The sequence below is a fragment of the Erythrolamprus reginae genome, chromosome 12 (assembly GCF_031021105.1).
Source record: "Erythrolamprus reginae isolate rEryReg1 chromosome 12, rEryReg1.hap1, whole genome shotgun sequence".
Classification (NCBI taxonomy): domain Eukaryota; kingdom Metazoa; phylum Chordata; class Lepidosauria; order Squamata; family Dipsadidae; genus Erythrolamprus; species Erythrolamprus reginae.
In genome coordinates, this window is record NC_091961.1 from 12,090,591 (window position 1) to 12,110,354 (window position 19,764).

The 19,764-nt window shown below is 41.3% G+C and overlaps 1 protein-coding gene across 1 annotated transcript; it reads right to left on the bottom strand.

Annotated features, from left to right (window-relative positions):
• Positions 1-1,123: 1,123 nt before the first annotated feature.
• Positions 1,124-15,907, bottom strand: LOC139174658 (trithorax group protein osa-like). The gene is made up of 2 exons (XM_070765153.1): positions 15,818-15,907; positions 1,124-6,133 (listed from the first exon to the last, which is right to left on the bottom strand). Exon 2 carries the CDS (start codon positions 6,121-6,123, stop codon positions 3,979-3,981), a length of 2,145 nt encoding a protein of 714 aa, XP_070621254.1. The 5' UTR covers positions 6,124-6,133; positions 15,818-15,907; the 3' UTR covers positions 1,124-3,978.
• Positions 15,908-19,764: the final 3,857 nt, after the last annotated feature.

The following is a 19,764-nucleotide window of genomic DNA, read 5'->3' on the forward strand; positions in this document are numbered from 1 at the left end:
TTAGTTTGTAATTCTATACATGTGGTTGTGGCCTTTTTGAGATCTCCTTTCACAAATAATGGCCTCCTTTCACAAATAAATGAGGGAAAGAAAAAAGAGAAAGAGAAAGAGAAAGAGAAAGAAAGAGGGGGGGAGAAAGAGAGAAATAGGGAAAAGGAAGAGAGAGGGAGAAAAAGAAAGAGAATATTTTTTTGCTCCATATAGACCAAATGTTTAATCAAGTGCAACCCCCTTCCCTGTCAATGGTGTCCCACTTTACCAATGTTAAAATCTGGTGACCTTATACTAGGGGGTCACCATCATTGAACTGCTGGACAATACTACTTGGTCTATTGAGATTGGTCTTTCAGATTGTTATATATGCTGAGATTGGTCTTTGGCATCATACAAATTTCGTTGCATGGGTATACTGTGTATATACATACAATGACAATAAAGTATATTATTATTATTATTATTATTATTATTAACATGTGACCAATAGTACTTTTGTTTCTAAGGAAAATTAATTGTGGGTCCTTCATCTTCTCAAATAATTTAGAATGGTCTTGGATGATGTGCTATTTTTACTATGCATACACTTGATCTGGACATCACACTAAGCCAGAACAGTCTTTAAAATGAATAAACATGATTCATGGCTTAGTTTCGCTTACTTACGTATTTACTGATTTGTTTATTTATTAGTATATATACTGTACACTGTCGATGTCCGTCAAGCCCCACAACCAAGTCCTATCAACTTTTGCTAATAAATATGTCTATGGTATATATATCAAGTGCTCTCTCTCTCGCTCTCTCTCTCACTCATACACACACACACAAACACACACACACACACACAAAAAACCACCATAGAAGACCAGGCATTCGTATAATTTTAAGATACTATGAAGCTTGCAGATGGGATTCTAGTCATGATAATCCAAAATTAAACCAATGCAAGTCATTTAGCATGATGTGAAAAGCCAATTCAGTCTAAGCAACTTATTTAATCATATTTACATAATCAGAGAATGTAAGAGTTTGAAAGGATTTTTTTTAGATCAATTAATCCAACTTATACCTTACTATAGCAGTGGATTTTCAAACAAGAACCAAATACGATACCAACAGACCTATCTTGATGTTATACAGGCCAGAGTTTTATTTGGCAGTTTAGCTCAAAGAGTGGTGAAGAGTACATGGAGATTAGCAAGTCAAACAGCAGTTAACAAGTAATCTTCAAATAAATTTTGTGTTGGAACATTAGTAATCAACATACTACAAGGAAATAAATCTGAGCACTATATATCATATGGAGCATGTTAGATTGTAATGAATAATCAAAACAGTTTAAAATTCTATCTTCTTGTTTGCAACACTCTTGCTCAAATAGATTTCACAGCTGTCCTTGTACAGCTCTTTCCACCACACAAAGAAGGAAAATTAAACAGAAACACAAGCACTGTATTTTATCCCAATTAGCCTTCAAGATTTCTTAGTTCTCAACAAAATAGAAGCTAAAGCTAGATGATCTTTCTGACCTTATAGAGCTGAATTAAGGCAAGCTCCAAATTCAGAGATAACAGAAGGATTTTGCTTCCTCGCTAATCTTGCTAGCTTAACCACAACTACTGATAGGAGAAGTCAAGCAAGGATGTTGAAGGAGTGCTTATCAACACATTACTATGAAGCAGGGGTGGATTTCTGCCAATTCAGATTAGTCCTATAGAACTAGTAGCGGGAATTTTCCACTGCTCACCAAACCGGCAGTGGTGGCTAGCTAGACACACCCCAGAACCGGCTCTCTCAAGGGCGCTATAGTTGGTGCCTTCTTGTTTTTCATTTATGCACAGAAGCTGGGTTTCTAGCACTTTGCATGCACATGCGTAAAGCGTGCACACCCACACCTGGTGAGCTCCACATTGCACAACATGAGCGCACTTACATGGCACGTGAGGAAGTGAACTGACAGCGAAGTAAGCCGGAACCCACCTCTGCTACGAAGGATTGATTTAAAAAATTCAACATCACATCTTATGTAAAGAAGGCAGTTTTTCATGATGGGAATCCACTTTCAGAATTTCAGCCAAGCTAATTATACAGCTTTCCTTTTCTCAAAGAAACTTCTAGGGCTGGGAGGAAAATGGAATAAATCCAACTGGATCCTTTGTTTCGAGAGAAGCAGCCCAATAATCCCAATCTCAACTGCCTATTCTAGCATTGAGGAACCCAAATTTATTTATTTACATATTTATGCATTTGTTGAATTGATACCACGTTTTAATTAACTGGCTCTCAATTTTGGAATAATTTCAATCTGAGCCAAGTCTCTGTCCCCTTTTTATTTGGGACAATCATCACTGCATGGCAGAAAAGAATACTAAAGATAGAATTAGAACTTAAATCCAGAGGTGCTTTTTTTCTAAAAGGCAACTGGACTTTCTTGGTTTTTTTCTTTGAAAACATTTTGCTTCTTATCCAAGGACCTTTTTTTCAAAGAAAAAAAAAGTCCAGTTGCCCTTTGGGGGAGAAAGCACCTTGGGACAACCATAGGCAGGGATGGGCTACTCCCCTGATGGGGGGGGGGATGCAGTGGGGTAGCGAAATTGGAGCTCCACCCCAGAGCACCCAATTTGCACTGAAAGATGTTGAAAGAAAATCCATAAACCACACCCACAGTATGGTAGTAAAAATTTTGGTAGCCCTTCACTGACCATAGAACAACTATGACCTAGATGTTGAGAATTTCTGTAGACAATTTAGAGTTTAAACCAGGGCTCCCCAAACTTGACAACTTTAAGACTTGTGGACTTTAATTCCCAGAATTCCTCAGCCAGATAAGCTGATTGTAGAATTCTGAGAGTTGAAGACCACGAGTCTTAAAGTTGCCAAGTTTGAAGACGTCTGGTTTAAACCCGCGTAGGTATTCAATAACCTTTTAGAGGTTAAGGGGAAAAATAGAATGGAAAACAATATGGAACCATGTGGCTTTCAAAAAACATTCTCAGTCTACAAATTATTAATGATTGGACAAAACCTCCCACTCATATTTACGAATAGGAATAACAATTTAGACAAAGAAGGCACTAAAGCAGTTTATCAAGCAGGAGTCCCTGCAACCCCAGGACCACATGTGACTTCAAGTCTTCTTTCTACAACCCACAACCCACCCCCATACCCTCCATAATTGCTGAAAAGTGATAATTCAGCTTTCCACCATTCCAAGATAGGAACCTGTAGGAAATGCTCCAATGTCAGTATATCATAGTTTCCAAAAAAGTGTTCACCTCAACATCGTAGTCCATCCAGATGCATGGTTTTTCAGCACCAAATTTGCAACACTGTAAACCGTGTTTGCCATCAAATGTTGCCTGCCTCTCTTTTGAGTTGTGTGACAGCTTTCACCACTCTGCAAAAATAGTTGGTATGTGTGGAATTGTCAACTCCCATTAGGGGAGAGCTGTTTGGAAATAGTCAAACAAAAGACCTCTGAACCTATTCAGTTGTTTGAGTCCAATTGTTCAGAAAGTCTGTTTGATTCCAAAAAACTGGATCTGAGATGTGTTGGAATGGAACCTTCTGTTCAACTCTTGATGTATTCATTTGAAATAATCTCAGAAGTCTCCTTTCTTCCTTCTTCCCTTCCCTTCCTCCTTCTCAAAAGCAACTTCTACTATCATGTGAACTGCTGAAATATTTCCTGAAAACTGGGCAGGAATGTTAGGTAAAATTCTACTGAAGAATTGAGGCAACAGGAATAGGGGAATTTTTCTCCATCTTAAATTAGACTTGACAAATACAAAAAAGGAATCATTTTAGGCTGATTCATGATGCCAATTGGAATTCATTCATAATTAGCCTATGTATTCCATCTCTTTGCATTCTGATGCAGTCTCCAGAAAAACATAAAACCACAACTAAATTCTTGCTGGAGACAGAAATATTCCAACCTCTGATAAGTTAATAGCAACCATGGAAGAGAAAGCATAGCCCTTAGAAGATCAGCAAAGGAGTGATTAAGGTAATGATTGAAATGGCAAAAGGATGAATGAGAAACAAAGCATTCTCAAAAGAGAAATGCAAATCAGACACAGCATTGTTTTGGAGATTGTGTCCACTGGCTCTTCCAGGAGTATTAGCCAAAACTGCTCCTTCTCCATATTTGAACTCACTTTTGATCTCCTGTGTAGTAGCTCCCTCTGGTTTATTATTATAGTAGCTGCCTGCCATTGTGAAAACAGTCAAGCGGGGATACATCTCCATGCATTTTTCATTTGCCACCTGTGTCACCACTCTGGCTTCCAGTTCATCTTCAGTTTGGTTTCCAGTGGGCTTGACATATTCTCCTATGGTGACATTTACACACTCACTCATGAAAACATCTCTTGAAATTGGCTGGCTAGCGTTTGGGTGGTAAACATGGGTGGCAAAACGGTGACGGTTTTCATTCCACCAACGTTCTTCCTCACTGTCATTAAAACGAAAATCCATCTTGGCTATGGGGCTGCCTAAGATGTAGCTCTCGGGGTCTTCCACTGGACCATCTACAACAGGTTTCCCCACTACATATTTCACTTCATCGCCCTTTGGCTTTGAGTCCGCTGGGTTGCCATCTTGAGGTCTGGAACTGCCTCCTTCTGAAGACCTGGAGAAAGTACGATACTGCTCGATGCACATTTCCTTCACCACATGCTTCACCACGGTGGCTTCCATCTCATCCTCTGTTGCATTCCCAGTGGGCTCAACGTATTCTTTCACTGTGATGTTCACACAGTCTCTCACAAAGATGTCTTGTGGAACGGGCTGGATGTACTGGGGGTAGTAAACGTGATCAGAGTAACGGTGGCGATTTTCATACCACCACCGCTCTTCATTCGGGTTGTTAAATTGAAAGTGCAGGTTAGACATGGCACGTCCCAGGAAGAAGCCTCCAACAGCTCCTGCCAGTCCACCTGCAATTGCCGCTCCAGCCACGTGCTTCAACTTAGTCTTGGGAGGTTTAGGTTTCCAAGGTTTGGGATTATAGTGTCCCCAGTTAGGATTTTGGGGGTTATAGGGTTGGTGTGGGAAATACCCAGGATTTTGAGGGTTGACAGGATATGGTGGAACATGTCCTGGTTTTGGAGGGTTGACCGGATATGGTGGAACATGTCCTGGGTTTTGGGGGTTGACCGGATATGGTGGAACATGCCCTGGGTTTTGGGGGTTGACCGGATATGGGGGAGGATGTGCTGGGTTTTGAGGGTTGACCGGATATGGGGGAGGATGTGCTGGGTTTTGAGGGTTGGCCGGATATGGGGGAGGATGTGCTGGGTTTTGAGGGTTGACCGGATATGGGGGAGGATGTGCTGGGTTTTGAGGGTTGACCGGATATGGGGGAGGATGTGCTGGGTTTTGAGGGTTGACCGGATAAGGGGGAGGATGTGCTGGGTTTTGAGGGTTGACCGGATATGGGGGAGGATGTGCTGGGTTTTGGGGGTTGACCGGATATGGGGGAGGATGTGCTGGGTTTTGAGGGTTGACCGGATATGGGGGAGGATGTGCTGGGTTTTGGGGGTTGACTGGATGTGGGTAGGCAGGGTTGTATGGGGGAGGATTCCCTGGGTTAACAGGATTATTTGGGGGGTGGGCAGGGTTGTATGGGGGAGGATTCCCTGGGTTAACAGGATTATTTGGGGGGTGGGCAGGGTTGTATGGGGGAGGATTCCCTGGATTAACAGGATTATTTGGGGGGTGGGCAGGGTTGTATGGGGGAGGATTCCCTGGGTTAACAGGATTGTTTGGAGGGTGGGCAGGATTTTGAGGGTTGACAGGGTAAGGGCGAGGTTGTGCAGGATTATGTGGAGGAGGGTTTGCATGGTTCGGAGGATGCTTTGCAGGATTTTCAGGCCTGTTTGGGGGTGCATGCTGGGCAGGCTTGTTCTCAGGTCGGTTGGGTGGTCTAGGATGATGGGAGGGCTGATTATGGGGATGGGAAGGTTTACTAGGATTATGGGAGGGTCTGTTAGGTCGACTTGGCTTTCGACTGCTACTGCCGCTTGGTCTGCTGCTTCCTTTTTTAGAAATGGAGACAATTTCCTCAGTCTGGAGCAAAATGAAGAGAATCACGATTGAGCAGGTCAACAGGAATTTTCCCATGATGACAATTCTGTAAGATAAAATGGGGAAGACATCTGGTTTGAGTGACATGCAAGTATGACACAAATGATACAAATTTATCAAGATGAGCAGTCCCAATGGTGCTTTTTCAAGAGGCGACTGAACTTTCTGTTTTTTTCTTTGAAGACATTTTGCTTCTCATCCAAGAAGCTTCTTCAGCTCTGACTGGATGGTGCAGTATGAAAGGATTTATACTTGTTGCAGACAGTTGGTTATTTACATTATTATAGCAAGTCATTAAGGCCAGCTGGAGACTTTTCTGTGTCATCTGGATCTCCTGAGCAGTGCAAATTTGTGTGGAGCTTTCTTAAAATTTGTTATTGTACAAGTTCTAAGAAGATTGTGTAGATTGGAGGTAAAATCTGGTAGTTTGGAGATAGATGATGTCATATCACCACCACCACCCCACTGTTGAGAAAAGGCTGTTCAATTTTGACATAAATGGACTCTTTAACCCCTTTTTCAAACCAGTGGTCTTCTCTGTCCAAAATATGGACTTTGTTGTCTTCAAAAGAGTGTCTTTTAAATGCAGATGGACTTGAAAAAGCACCTTTGGGACAACCATAATCTGGATGACTGAGAATCTGTATAGACACCAAGGAGACCATTGTTTTCCCCAAAACTATTCATGGCAGACAGCTTGTAGAATGCACAGTCAAGAGAAATTGTAAAGCCCCTTGTCCTCCTTAACCAATTAACTTAGATTAGGAAATTTATTTATTTATTTATTTATTTATTTATTTATTTATTTATTATTTAGATTTGTATGCCGCCCCTCTCCGCAGACTCACAACAAAGTGAAACAATTTACAACAAATCTAAATTACAGTTTAAAAATATTTTAAAAACCCCATTTTCTAAACAAACATACATACAGATATACCATTCATAAATTGTATATGCCCAGGGGAGATGTCTCAGTTCCCCCATGCCTGACGACAAAGGTGGGTCTTAAGGAGCTTACGAAAGGCAAGGAGAGTAGGGGCAGTTCTAATCTCCAGGGGGAGTTGGTTCCAGAGGGTCGGGGCCGCCACAGAGAAGGCTCTTCACTTGGGGCCCGCCAACCGACATTGTTTAGTTGACGGGACCCGGAGAAAGCCCACTCTGTGGGACCTAATCGGTCGCTGGGATTCGTGCGGCAGCAGACAGTCTCGGAGATATTCTGGTCCAGTGCCATGAAGGGCTTTAAAGGTCATAACCAACACTTTGAATTGTGACCGGAAATTGATCGGTAACCAATGCAGACTGCGGAGTGTTGGTGAAACATGGGCATAGCTAGGTAAGCCCATGACTGCTCTTGCAGCTGCATTCTGCACGATCAGGAGTTTCCGAACACTTTTCAAAGGTAGCCCCATGTAGAGAGCATTACAGTAGTCGAACCTCGAGGTGATGAGGGCATGAGTGACTGTGAGCAGTGAGTCCCGGTCCAGATAGGGCCGCAACTGATGCACCAGGCGAACCTGGGCAAACGCCCCCCCTCGCCACAGCTGAAAGATGGTTCTCTAATGTGAGCTGTGGATCGAGGAGGACGCCCAAGTTGCGGACCCTCTCCAAGGGGGTCAATAATTTCCCCCCCCCCCCGGGTAATGGAAGGACAGATGGAATTGTCCTTGGGAGGCAAAACCCACAGCCACTCCGTCTTATCCGGGTTGAGTTTGAGTCTGTTGACACCCATCCAGGCCCCAACAGCCTCCAGACACTGGCACATCACTTCCACTGCTATCAATACCCAGGGAGAATTACATACTTCTGGAATCACATGAAATTTACAAAAAAGATCAGTGTATAAGACGTACCTTTTTACCTCAAAAAAATGCATCAAAAACTAAATGTGTCTTATACACTGAATGTTGCATGCTGCTGGTGATGTCAAGACTCCGCCCCCGGAATCTCTTTGTGGGAGGGATTCTCCAGCTCCTTCAAAGGGAGGTCTTCATGTAAAAATAAACATTGTTATTTTTACGTGAAAGGACTGCCCTTTGCTTGCAGCGCTGCTGTAGCGTCCTTTTTTGTAAAAATAACAATGTTTGAAGGAGCTGGGGAATCCCTCCCACAAAGAGATTCCGGGGGCGGAGCCTTGACGTCACCGGCAGGTTGCTAAGGATGCCAAGGTGATCACTTCCTGGATTCCATGGAATCCAGGAAGTGATCACCTTGGCATCCTTAGCAACCTGCCAGTATATGTGACATCAAAGCTCCGCCCCCGGAATCTCTTGGTGGGATTCCCCATTCGGGTTTGGGTTCAGTTCGGGTTCGGCTGAATTTTGCATAAAGTTCGTCCGAACTTGCCGAACCCGAACACCGTTGGATTCGCCCATCACTACCTGTAATATTGTCAATGGTTTAGTATATCAAAGTAGTTAAAGAATTATGTTGCAAGTGTCTATATTTGAATTCAGATTATTTATAATCGATATTTGGTCATATTCTGTTATTTACTGTTTTCAATTGAAGCATGAGAAGGGATGAAAAAATTCTTATTTTTTAGAAAAAAATGATGTTTTTTGTTTTTGTTAGCCATTGATACCATTTCTCCCATACCTTGTAGAAATCTGATTCCTTCTTATTTTGAATTTCCATTGTAATTTTAGACATCTCAGCACATTCCATGATTTTTATAATAATGTTTAGTAAGGTTGGGGTTTTATCTTGTTCCCATAATTGGGTGTATGTAATTCTGGCTGCTGTCAGAATTTGTATAGTTAGGTATCTGTCTTCTTGTGGGAGTTTTTGCCTAAAAATACCTAAAAGGAATAATTCTGGTTTAAGTATTATATTATTTGATATGACTTGGTCCAAGATAGTTTTGATTTCTTCCCAGAATTTTTTAGCATGTAAGTAAGTAAGGTGGTAATAAGTTCCAGGGTAGGTTTTGCACAAACCACTCCTGAAAATCTTGCCAAGGAAAATAGAGAGACTTACTCTAGGCTGTCACTAGGTGTCAGCACTGACTCGAAGGCACTGAAAAATAAAAGAAAACAAAACCTTCCATATTCCAGATTTATTTCTAGCTCTTGATAATTCTCCTACTCTGCTTTACTACCAGTTCTGTGGTCATGGCTAGTAGTCATGTGACTGGGTGGGTATGGCTAGGTGGTCATGTGACTGGGTAGGCATGGCTGGGTGGGCATGTGACTGTGTGGGCTGGGTCAATTCGATGTCACTCCCATGGAGGGACAACTCACCTGGAGTCTCCTCAACCTTCCCCCTCCCAGCCACTCCTTGTCTCATCTTGCTTGTCATGGTGAGAGAGGAAGCTTTTTCAAAGTCATCTTCCCATTGATACTGCTGTGGCCCATCCACATCCTGCACAGCTGATCACAGATTCTGAGGCTCAAGAGATGGGTGTGGGTTGGCATCCTGGGCCAGTGTACTTGGTACCTGAGTCTGATAGCAAGGAGGTCGGAGAGGATGTGGGATCAGAGGCTGAAAGCCAACCAGGGCCTGTTGCACCTCCAGAGGAGCCCATGAGTGATTCAGGAGAAGAGAAAGCACCTCTCCTTGATGCCAGGGTGTGCAGAAGTGTCAGAAGGCAGGAGTGGCTGAGCAGGAGGAGGTCTCTGCGTGAATAGATCTCTAGAACACTTTGCGATGCCTTTTGGCTATTTAAGCAAGAGCCTCATGACAAGCCAGTGTGGAAGTCAACTTTTGAATGTGAGCGATGGCTGCTTGGATTTGGCTTGTGGACTATTTATGTAAATTACCAATTAAGAAACTGAAATCTTTGTCTCCGACCTTCCTGCCAACCCAGAATGAGTGATGTTAATGAGAGATTGGTGATAAGAGAACTATTTGGGGAGCTGATTTACTGCTTGCGGCTCTAATATACAGTTGAGACAGAAAAGACTTATTTCTTGCTTTTGCTGATACATGTTACATAGTTAAGCCTCCTTGCTACCTAAACTATTAGAATGACATGCTTAAATCTTGTCAAATCTGTGTGGACCTATTTCTTGGGGGCTCATCACTGGGACAGAACAGATACTAGCCAAAAAGATGAGATTTTGCAAAGTGATATACATTTCCCAATATTGTTTATCACCATTCTCTTGGTAAGACTGAGTGGAAAGATTTAAAAAGAATAACAAAGTTGGAAGGGACCTTGGAGGTTTTCTAGTCCATCCAAGTTGCATCTTGCCACCATGATTGCATCTGCAGAATCTCACCCAGCTGGCCTATTTAGGGTGACTCGCTCTCTCCTTGGCACTGGGAGAATGGAGGATCCCTTGCAGGGCAGAGCTGAGGAGTTTAATAAATTTCTTGCAGATAAAATTACTCAGATCCGGACTGACCTGGACTCCAACTGGGCAGTATTGATAGAGGAGACAGGGTCTCATCTTAGACTGGTTGTATGGGATGAGTTTGACCTGATGACACTTGATGAAGTGGACAAATCCATTAGAGATGTGAGTTCTTCCACCTGTTTATTAGATCCGTGTCCTTTCTGATTGGTTTCTACCAGCAGGGAAGTGACACGAGGCTGGATGCAGGTGATGGTCAACACTTCCTTGATGGAGGGGTGCTTCCCACCTTCATTAAAAGAGGCGGTGGTGTGTACCCTCCTCAAGATGCCTTTCCTGGATCCAGCTATTCTTAACAACTATCATTCTTCTAATTTAACTGGAATACCTGGTTTTCATTCATACTTTTTATGGTTACAGAACTCACAATTTCTCCCTTTAATGATGTTTGTATGCACTTGAAAGAAAAGAAAACATTTAACTTTGGAGGCTGGCTGAATCCCCAAAATGGCAATCCTAGCACTGGCAACCACCGCTAGCTCACAAGCAGGGGTGGGTTACAGCCTGGATGGGGGCGGGATGCAGTAGGTTAGCAAAAATGGAGCTCCACCCCAAAGCACCCAATTTGCACTGAAAAATGTTGAAAGAAAATGCATAATCCACACCCACAGTGTTGTAGTAAAAATTTTGGAAGCACTTCACTGCTCGCAAGACAAATTCAATCAATCAATTCCAACTTTGTGAGATCTTTTTCTTTCGTAAGAAGTTGGAGTTGATTGATTGACCATTTTTTTAGCCCCATGCAAACTCTCCCCCCCCCCTTGTAAACCATGGCGAGAAACATGATGGAGCGGGACAACAGGTAGGCAAAAAAGATGCTTGGGTGAAGCAAGGGGATCTAGGTGGTGGTGATTGGGGAAAACCCTTCTGCCCACAAAGAGTAGAAAGGAAGGGGGGAACAGAAAAGATGGAGATGGGGGAACTCCACCTTACTCCACACACCCCAATGAAAGGCAGCAGCAATCCAGATGCTTCCCTTTCCCGCAAAAAGGCAAGCAAGCATGGCAGGGCTGAGGGTTGCATGGAAGGGAATAGGGAAGGCAGGCAAGCAGGCCTAGCCACAGGGAGTGCTGGGAAAGCTGTGGGGAAGGCCAGGAAGCATTGTGGGGCAGCAGGTCACATGGAAGGGAGTAGGGAAGACGGGTGAGGATGGGGTGATAGGTAACTAGGCTGCAACTCACAGGCGAATTTATCCAGGCAAGCAGATCAGGGTCACACAATTGGGCTGCAGGCACCGTATTGGAAGGCAGGCATGCTGCAAGCACTGTGTGGTCAAGGCAAACAAGGAGCCATGCAATGTGCCATGCTGGGGAGGTGAGGAGAGACTGGATGGGGGGAGCAGGCAGGCAGGGCTACCAGCAAGTGCGTGGCTGGGGGCAGGGCCAGCCAGAGGTGGTATTGCCCAGTTCTCCAAACTACTCAAAATTTCTGTTACCAGTTCGCGCAAACCAGTCTGAACCAGTTAAATACCACTTCTGTTCTTATCTACAAGTATAATTTAATTTATTTATCAAGAATTTACAGAAAGAAATTATGGCTTGAACTGTGTACATTTTCCCACAAAAAACCAGAAGGTTATTATGCCAATTATTAGGTAAAATTGAAGGACTGGTTCTTCTAGCACTCTTTAGCACATCTTCTGCAGTTACACTGGATATTATCCTCTCCTCTCCTATCTTTCATATGCTTAGTGATTACAGAGCAACTAACCATTATGGAAAACAGTTCTACTCAAATTAGTTTGCATGCTTCAATGAATGTTCTGCCACTGAAATTATTTTTTTATTTTATTTATTTATGTATATATTTTTAATATTCACCCATTTTATCCCTCAAAGAGAGGCTCTGGACAGTGTACAATATAATCAATAAAATTAAAATTGAAATCAAAATAATTTAAGATTAAAAAGTGTAACATTATTTAAAAAATAACATGATAAAATTTCAAAAGGCAAAACATTCTAGGATGGAGATTAGTAGTTGTTAAAAGAGATGGGGGAGGGTTTTTTTAAGGGGCCAACCAGCCCCACAAGTGTGTGAACCTCCATGCCCCACACACAAGGCTGCACAGTCAAGTTTTGACCAGGTTTCGATGTTGAGGTTTAAGCAGCTCAGAGGTTATAAAACTGGATCCCTGCCTTTCTTTTAAATTCTAATCAACTCTCCTTCTTTTAACAAGCTGTAGACTCAATACATTTTGGTATTATTAATATTGTTTTCTCTTTTTAACCTTTGCTTCTGGTGTTATGCTATAAAGGAGGAGGAGGAAGATGGTTTCTGTATTAATCAACTTATTGTGAAGCAAGAATAAATGTACTTCCAAATCTGAACTCCAGTAGACTTGGAGTTTTGGCTCCTGTACAAAATTTATATTCAGCCACAACTGCGTGTTCTCTGTTAACCTGACTCCTGTATGTTGCTGTGAGCTCTTTCAAGAATCATGGCAGGGTGGTCTAACAGGCTGCTCTGGGTCAATTTAAGCTGTAGATCCCCATCTGTATTCTAATATGAATACATAGCATACAAGTGCATGAATGCTCATTAAAAAGTCTTTGTTTATTTAATACAACAACCTATGCTGCTCGGAGAGGGGCGGCCTACAAATGTAATAAATTATTATTATTATTATTATTATTATTATTATTATTATTATTATTATTATTAATAACAATAATAATAATAATTTCTTCTTACTATGCATGTTTTAATTCTGAATTCATTATTTTAAAGACTTGTTTCTTGTGTATATTTTTAAAAATATATGTAAGTAAGCTTATATTATTCCTAATGTTAGAACTTCTCATTCACAGATCAGAATAATAAATCAAGTGCAACAGATTTGAAAAAATATATTATTTTGCTTAACCGTTAATGTGTTGTAGTAAACAGTTTTAGAGGGTTTTTTCTTTGTTTTTTTAAGCCTTTCATCTCAGTGTTTCATTTCCATAATTACTTCACTAGAAACTGATGGAAGAAGGAATGTTACACTTTATGTTGCACAGGTTGAACAACAATTTCTTCTTTTAAAGTGCAAAGTCATGTAAAATTTAAAAATGATTATCTAAATAATTCTCCCAGGTTGGCATCCTTCACTGAGCAAGGGAATTCTGCATAATTCAAGTCTTCCTTTCAGGATTATAACCAAGTAAGGATCCCCATTCTGGAAAGGAAAACCCCTTACTCAGAAACAAAAGATTTAACTTCCTTCCTCTGCTTTGACCCAAGAAAAAGAAGGAACTTTTTCTATACTACAATCTGTTGCTCTTTACTACCAGTATTCCACCCCTAATTTTCTCTGACTCACATTTTTAAGCCAGAAAAAAGAAGGCATTAATAGCTACCTTGATCTCTTGTATTCAAGGGCTTTTTAGACAGGAGTTTGAAGGATAGTTTTTCTGAAAACAATACTTTTTTTCTCTAGTTTTATTTTATTTTATTTGAAAGAAGAGGCTTAGGTTATTTCCACCTAAGCATGAGTTGGACCTTTCTTATTTATCCTCTTTGCAAGAAATTCCACATTTTTATCTTATGAATAGATAAGTTGGACTATGTTAAGTTAGCTTGTAATTCTTTACATGTGGTTGTGGCTTTTGTGAGTTCTCCTCTTTACACAAAGAATGGCCTCCTTTCACAAATAAATGAGAGAAAGAAAAAAGAGGAAGGAAGAGAGAAGGAGAGGGAGGGAGAAAGAGGGAGGGAGAAAGAGAAAGAGAGAAAGGGAGGGGGAGAGAGAGAGAAAAAAAGAGAGGGGAGGGAAGGAGGGAGAAAAAGAGAGGAAGAAAGAGAGAGAGAGAAAGAAAGAGGGAAGGAGGAAGGGAAAAAGAGAGAAATAGAGAGAAAGTTAGGGAGGAAAAGAGAGAGAGAAAAAGAAAGAGAATATCTTTTTGCTCCATATAGACCATTTTTTTTAAATCTCTCCCCCGTCAATGGTGTCCCACTTTACCAATGTTAAAATCTGGTCACCTTATACTAGGGGGTCACCATCAGTGAACTGTTGGACAATACTACTTGGTCTGTTGTGTGTATGTTGGATGGTTGAGGTGGAAAATTGTGGCAGGTTGAGCATGTTCTTTCGGATTGTTATATATGCCGAGATATTGGTCTTTGGCATCATACAAATTTTGTTGCATGGGTATACTGTGTATATACATACAATGACAATAAAGTTATTATTATTATTATTATTATTATTATTATTATTATTATTATTATTATTATTATTATTATCATCATCATCATCATTTGACCAATAGTACTTTTGTTTCTGGGGAAAATTGATTATGGGTCTTTCATCTTCTCAAATAATTTAGAATGGTCTTGGATAATGTGCTATTTTTACTATGCATACACTTGATCTGGACATCACACTAAACCAGAAGAGTCTTTAAAATGAATAAACGTGATTCATGGCTTAGTTTCGCTTACTCACTTGTTTACAAACAAAGAAAGAAAGAAAGAAAGGAAGGAAGGAAGGAAGGAAGGAAGGAAGAGAAAGGGAGGGAGGAAGAGAGAAAGAAAAAAAGAAGGAAGAGAGAAAGAGAGAGAGAAAAAAGAGGGAGGTAGAAAGAGAAATATAGAGAAAGGGAGAGAAGAAGAGAGAAAGGGAGGGAAGGCGGGAGAGAGAGAAAGAGAAATGGGAAAGAAAGAAGAGAGAAAAAGAAAGAGGGAGGGAGAGAAAGAGAAAGAGGGAGAGAGAGAAAGGGAGAAGAGAGAGAGAGAGAAAAAGAAATAAAAGAAAATATTTTTTTGCTCCATGTACACCACATTTTTAATCAAGTCTCCCCTCCTCCTCCCCCCCCCCCCCCAATCAATGGTGTCCCACTTTACCAATGTTAAAATCTGGTCACCTTACTTAAGAACATGTCTGCATCCCACTCAGAACTACTTTTGATATTTTGATTCTTTTCTTCCTCCATTTGCTTTTCATTTAAGAGGAGTTTTGCTCTATCAAAAAGACAAAGCTCAGGCAACCATGCTGGGCCAGCAGGAACATCCTCCTTCCCCTCTATCTATCAAAACAGTCTCTGCTTCTCTGGACACGGGAATTCCCAAATATAGCAGCTCCTAATCAAGAAAATATACCAGATCAAAGACACCCAGAAAGCCTTTTTAACAGAAGTGCCTGTTTTGACTGCACTTAATTGCAGAGCACCTTGGGTAGAAGTTTCAGATGCTTTCACTGCCTCTTGTTCTTCCTCTATTGCTCTATTGCGTTATGTAAGGAGAACACAATGTCCTCCGAGTGAAAAAATAGCCTCCAGTATTCATCTGGATCCCATGAAATCGTTTCACTCTGCCAGGCAGTTTATCATCTTAAATGTGCTCCTTCCCACCCAGAAAGGCATTGTCGCGAATAAATGAAAGAAACTTACCCTCGTGTCGACAAATTGAGGAGAGGCTGTTCAGAATTTCTGTCTTCTCGGAGAGGCCGTGTTCTCTTTCAGCTCTGCAAATCTCCAGATGCTGTGGCTAAGAGTAGGTGGAGCATATTCAGTGCCTTTTATGGTCTGTTGTTTAGACCAGAGTCTACGCAATTTGAAAACCGCCTCTGAACCAACTCTGTGTTCAAATAAATGGATTAAAAAATGACCCATTCTATGGGGCTGTTCCCGAATAGGAGAGGAATCCTTTTAACAGTCCTGGGCACATAGCCAAGGCTTTCAGCCTTGCTTCTGAGTTCGGCACAGAAAGTTGAAATGAAAGGGGAGTTTTCCATTCACCACAAGACCTTTTACTGTATTTCTAGGCTCTGACTCTAAGCTTCAGGAAAACGTAGGAGGAGGGTTAATAAAAGGAGCTGATTACCAAAACAAGCTGTTCAGAAACAGCAGCTAAGATTCACTCAGCTATAGCCAGAAAAGAAAATGTAAGGTCAGTTTTTTTGCATTATTAAGGTAAGCTCGTTCAATTGCTACCATCTCCATTAGCCTCATGCAATCATATTATTATGGGTGGTCTTCAACTTACAGCAGTTCATTTAGTGACCATTCAAAGTTACGACAACACTGAAAAAAGTGGTTTGCCTTCATTGAAAGTGATTTGTGACCATTTTTCATCACCATTGCAGCATCCCCATGGTTACGTGATCAAAATTCAGATGCTTGACAAGTGGCATGTATTTATTATGGTTGCAGTGTCCCAGTGATCAGCTTTTGTGACCTTCTGACAAGCAAAGTTAATGGAGAAGTCAGAGTCATTTAAGAACCATGTTACTACTTAACAATTGAAGGGATTCGCTTAACAACTCTGGCAAGAAAGGTCATAGAGAGGGGCAAAACTCACTTAATAAGTGTCTCACTTTATAACAGTGGTTATCAACCTTTCTAGTGCCGTGACCCCTTAATGCCGTTCCTCATGTTGTGGTGATCCCCAACCATAAGTCTAGCCCCAATTTTACCAACAGAGCTTTAACTTGATTGGCAGGAAGATTGGCAGGAAGCCTGATTGGTCAGATTGTAAAAATATGTTCCAAGGCACCAGAATAGAAACTTTAGTTTCTAACACCAGGGGAAATTTGTCTTTTCTCATGGCCTTAGGTGACCCCTGTGAAATGGTTATTTGACCCCCCAAAGGGGTCCCGACCCCCAGGTTGAGAACCACTGCTTCATAACATAAATGTTGGTCTCAATTGTGGTTATAAATCAAGAACTACCTGTATTAATTTAATTTATTTTCCAAGTTTGACTCACATAAACATATATCCATCCTAAGATAAAATACAGAAAATAGTATAAGGGCAGACTAGATGGACCATGAGGTCTTTTTCTGCCGTCAGACTTCTATGTTTCTATAAGCAGTTGTTTGTTGCTTTTGGGCCCATTTAGTCCAGCAGTCTCTTCCCACAGTGGTCAACCAACTGCACAAGGAAGGTCACTAATCTCTCTGTAGAGGTCTTCAGAGACAGCCATTCTCACATCATGGCTAATGGCCATTCATCTCCATATCTTCTAATTAATTTTGTTGAAGTCGCTTGACCACTTTATCCACACTGTGTATTATTTCGTAGCTCTCGACATGTCCCCCTCCAAATCTTCTCCTTTCTAGACTAAAATATCCAGAAATGCTATATCTTTCTTCATAGGAAAGTTCTCCTTCATCATCTTTCTTGCATTTTGTTTTATTTTATCTGGTATATTTTAACATTTGTATTTCTCTAAATGCAACACCACTCATTGATTGTCATAAAGGACTGATGACTGACACAGTTGAAGTACACAGCTCTTTTCAGAGATTTCTAAACTAGCATAACAGTTGATTGTGGAAGAATATTCATTTTTCTTTTCTCCCCCATTTAATAGACTCTTCACTCTCAAAGTCTTATGCAGCAGCTGTTTATAAGCTGCTATTTTCCTTTGTAAGGGAGAGTTTCTAAGAAGTCTTTTCAGTACAATGAAGTTTTATGTTTTGAGACATATGGAAAAGCCTGGACTGTGATTTACAGTAAAAGGCATATAGGAGCCATTATCTCCAAACTATATTGGGTATTTTGACTTAAAGACCTCCTAATTTTGTTTGCTTGTTTGTTTGTTTACTATTGATTGATTGATTGATTGATTGATTGATTGATTGATTGGATTTGTATGCCGCCCCTCTCCGTAGACTCGGGGCGGCTAACAACAGTAATAAAAAACAGTATGTAAATCCAATACTAAAACAACTAATAAACCCTTATTGTAAAACCAAACATACATACAAACAAACATACTATACATAAATTGTAAAGGCCTAGGGGGAAAGAATATCTCAGTTCCCCCATGCCTGACGGCAGAGGTGGGTTTTAAGGAGCTTATGAAAGGCGAGGAGGATGGGGGCAATTCTAATCTCTGGGGAGAGTTGGTTCCAGAGGGCCGGGGCCGCCACAGAGAAGGCTCTTCCCCTGGGCCCTGCCAAATGACATTGTTTTGTTGATGGGACCCGGAGAAGGCCCACTCTGTGGGACCTAACCGGACGCTGAGATTCATGCGGCAGAAGGTGGTCTCATAGATACCCTGGTCCGGTGCCATGAAGGGCTTTATAGGTGATGACCAACACTTTGAATTGTGACCGGAAACTGATCGGCAACCAATGCAGACTGCGGAGTGTTGGTCTAACATGGGCATATTTGGGAAAGCCCATGATTGCTCTCGCAGCTGCATTCTGCACAATCTGAAGTTTCCGAACACTCTTCAAAGGTAGCCCCATGTAGAGAACATTACAATCCAAAGATGTTGGCTGCATTCACATGCAATGCCCTCTGGTTATTGAATTAACCTATTTGATTTGCACAGATAGTCCTTGACTTATAACTCCTTGTATAACGACTGAATTTACAACGGCTTACAAATGGTCATTGCATTTAAAACCATTGCAGCATAGTCACATGATCAAAATCTGGGCACTTGACGGACAGCATTTACTTACAATAGGGTTGCAGTGATACAGGTTCACAGGATTGCCATTTGCAACCTTCCCAATTAATTTCCAATAAGCAAAATTAATGCGGAAAGCCAGATTGGTTTAAGGACTGTGTAATTCACTTCAGTAGTGATTCACTTAACAAGAAAGGGATGAGAAGCTGTGGGAGAAAAGATAATTTTGGGGGGCATTTGTACTGTATGATCCTATCTTTGCCACTATCATAGAAAACATAGAAACATAGAAGACTGACGGCAGAAAAAGTCCTCATGGTCCATCTAGTCTGCCCTTATACTATTTCCTGTATTTTATCTTAGGATGGATATATGTTTATCCCAGGCATGTTTAAATTCAGTGACTGTGGATTGACCAACCACGTCTGCTGGAAGTTTGTTCCAAGGATCTACTACTCTTTCAGTAAAATAATATTTTCTCATGTTGCTTCTGATCTTTCCCCCAACTAACTTCAGATTGTGTCCCCTTGTTCTTGTGTTCACTTTCCTATTAAAAACACTTCCCTCCTGAACCTTATTTAACCCTTTAACGTATTTAAATGTTTCGATCATGTCCCCCCTTTTCCTTCTGTCCTCCAGACTATACAGATTGAGTTCATTAAGTCTTTCCTGATACGTTTTATGCTTAAGACCTTCCACCATTCTTGTAGCCCGTCTTTGGACCCATTCAATTTTGTCAATATCTTTTTGTAGGTGAGGTCCCCAGAACTGAACACAGTATTCCAAATGTGGTCTCACCAGCGCTCTATATAAGGGGATCACAATCTCCCTCTTCCTGCTTGTTATACCTCTAGCTATGCAGCCAAGCATCCTACTTGATTTTCCCACTGCCCGACCACACTGCTCACCCATTTTGAGACTGTCAGAGATCTAGAGCACTTCTAATTTCTGTTGGTTGTGTTTGGGTAGCT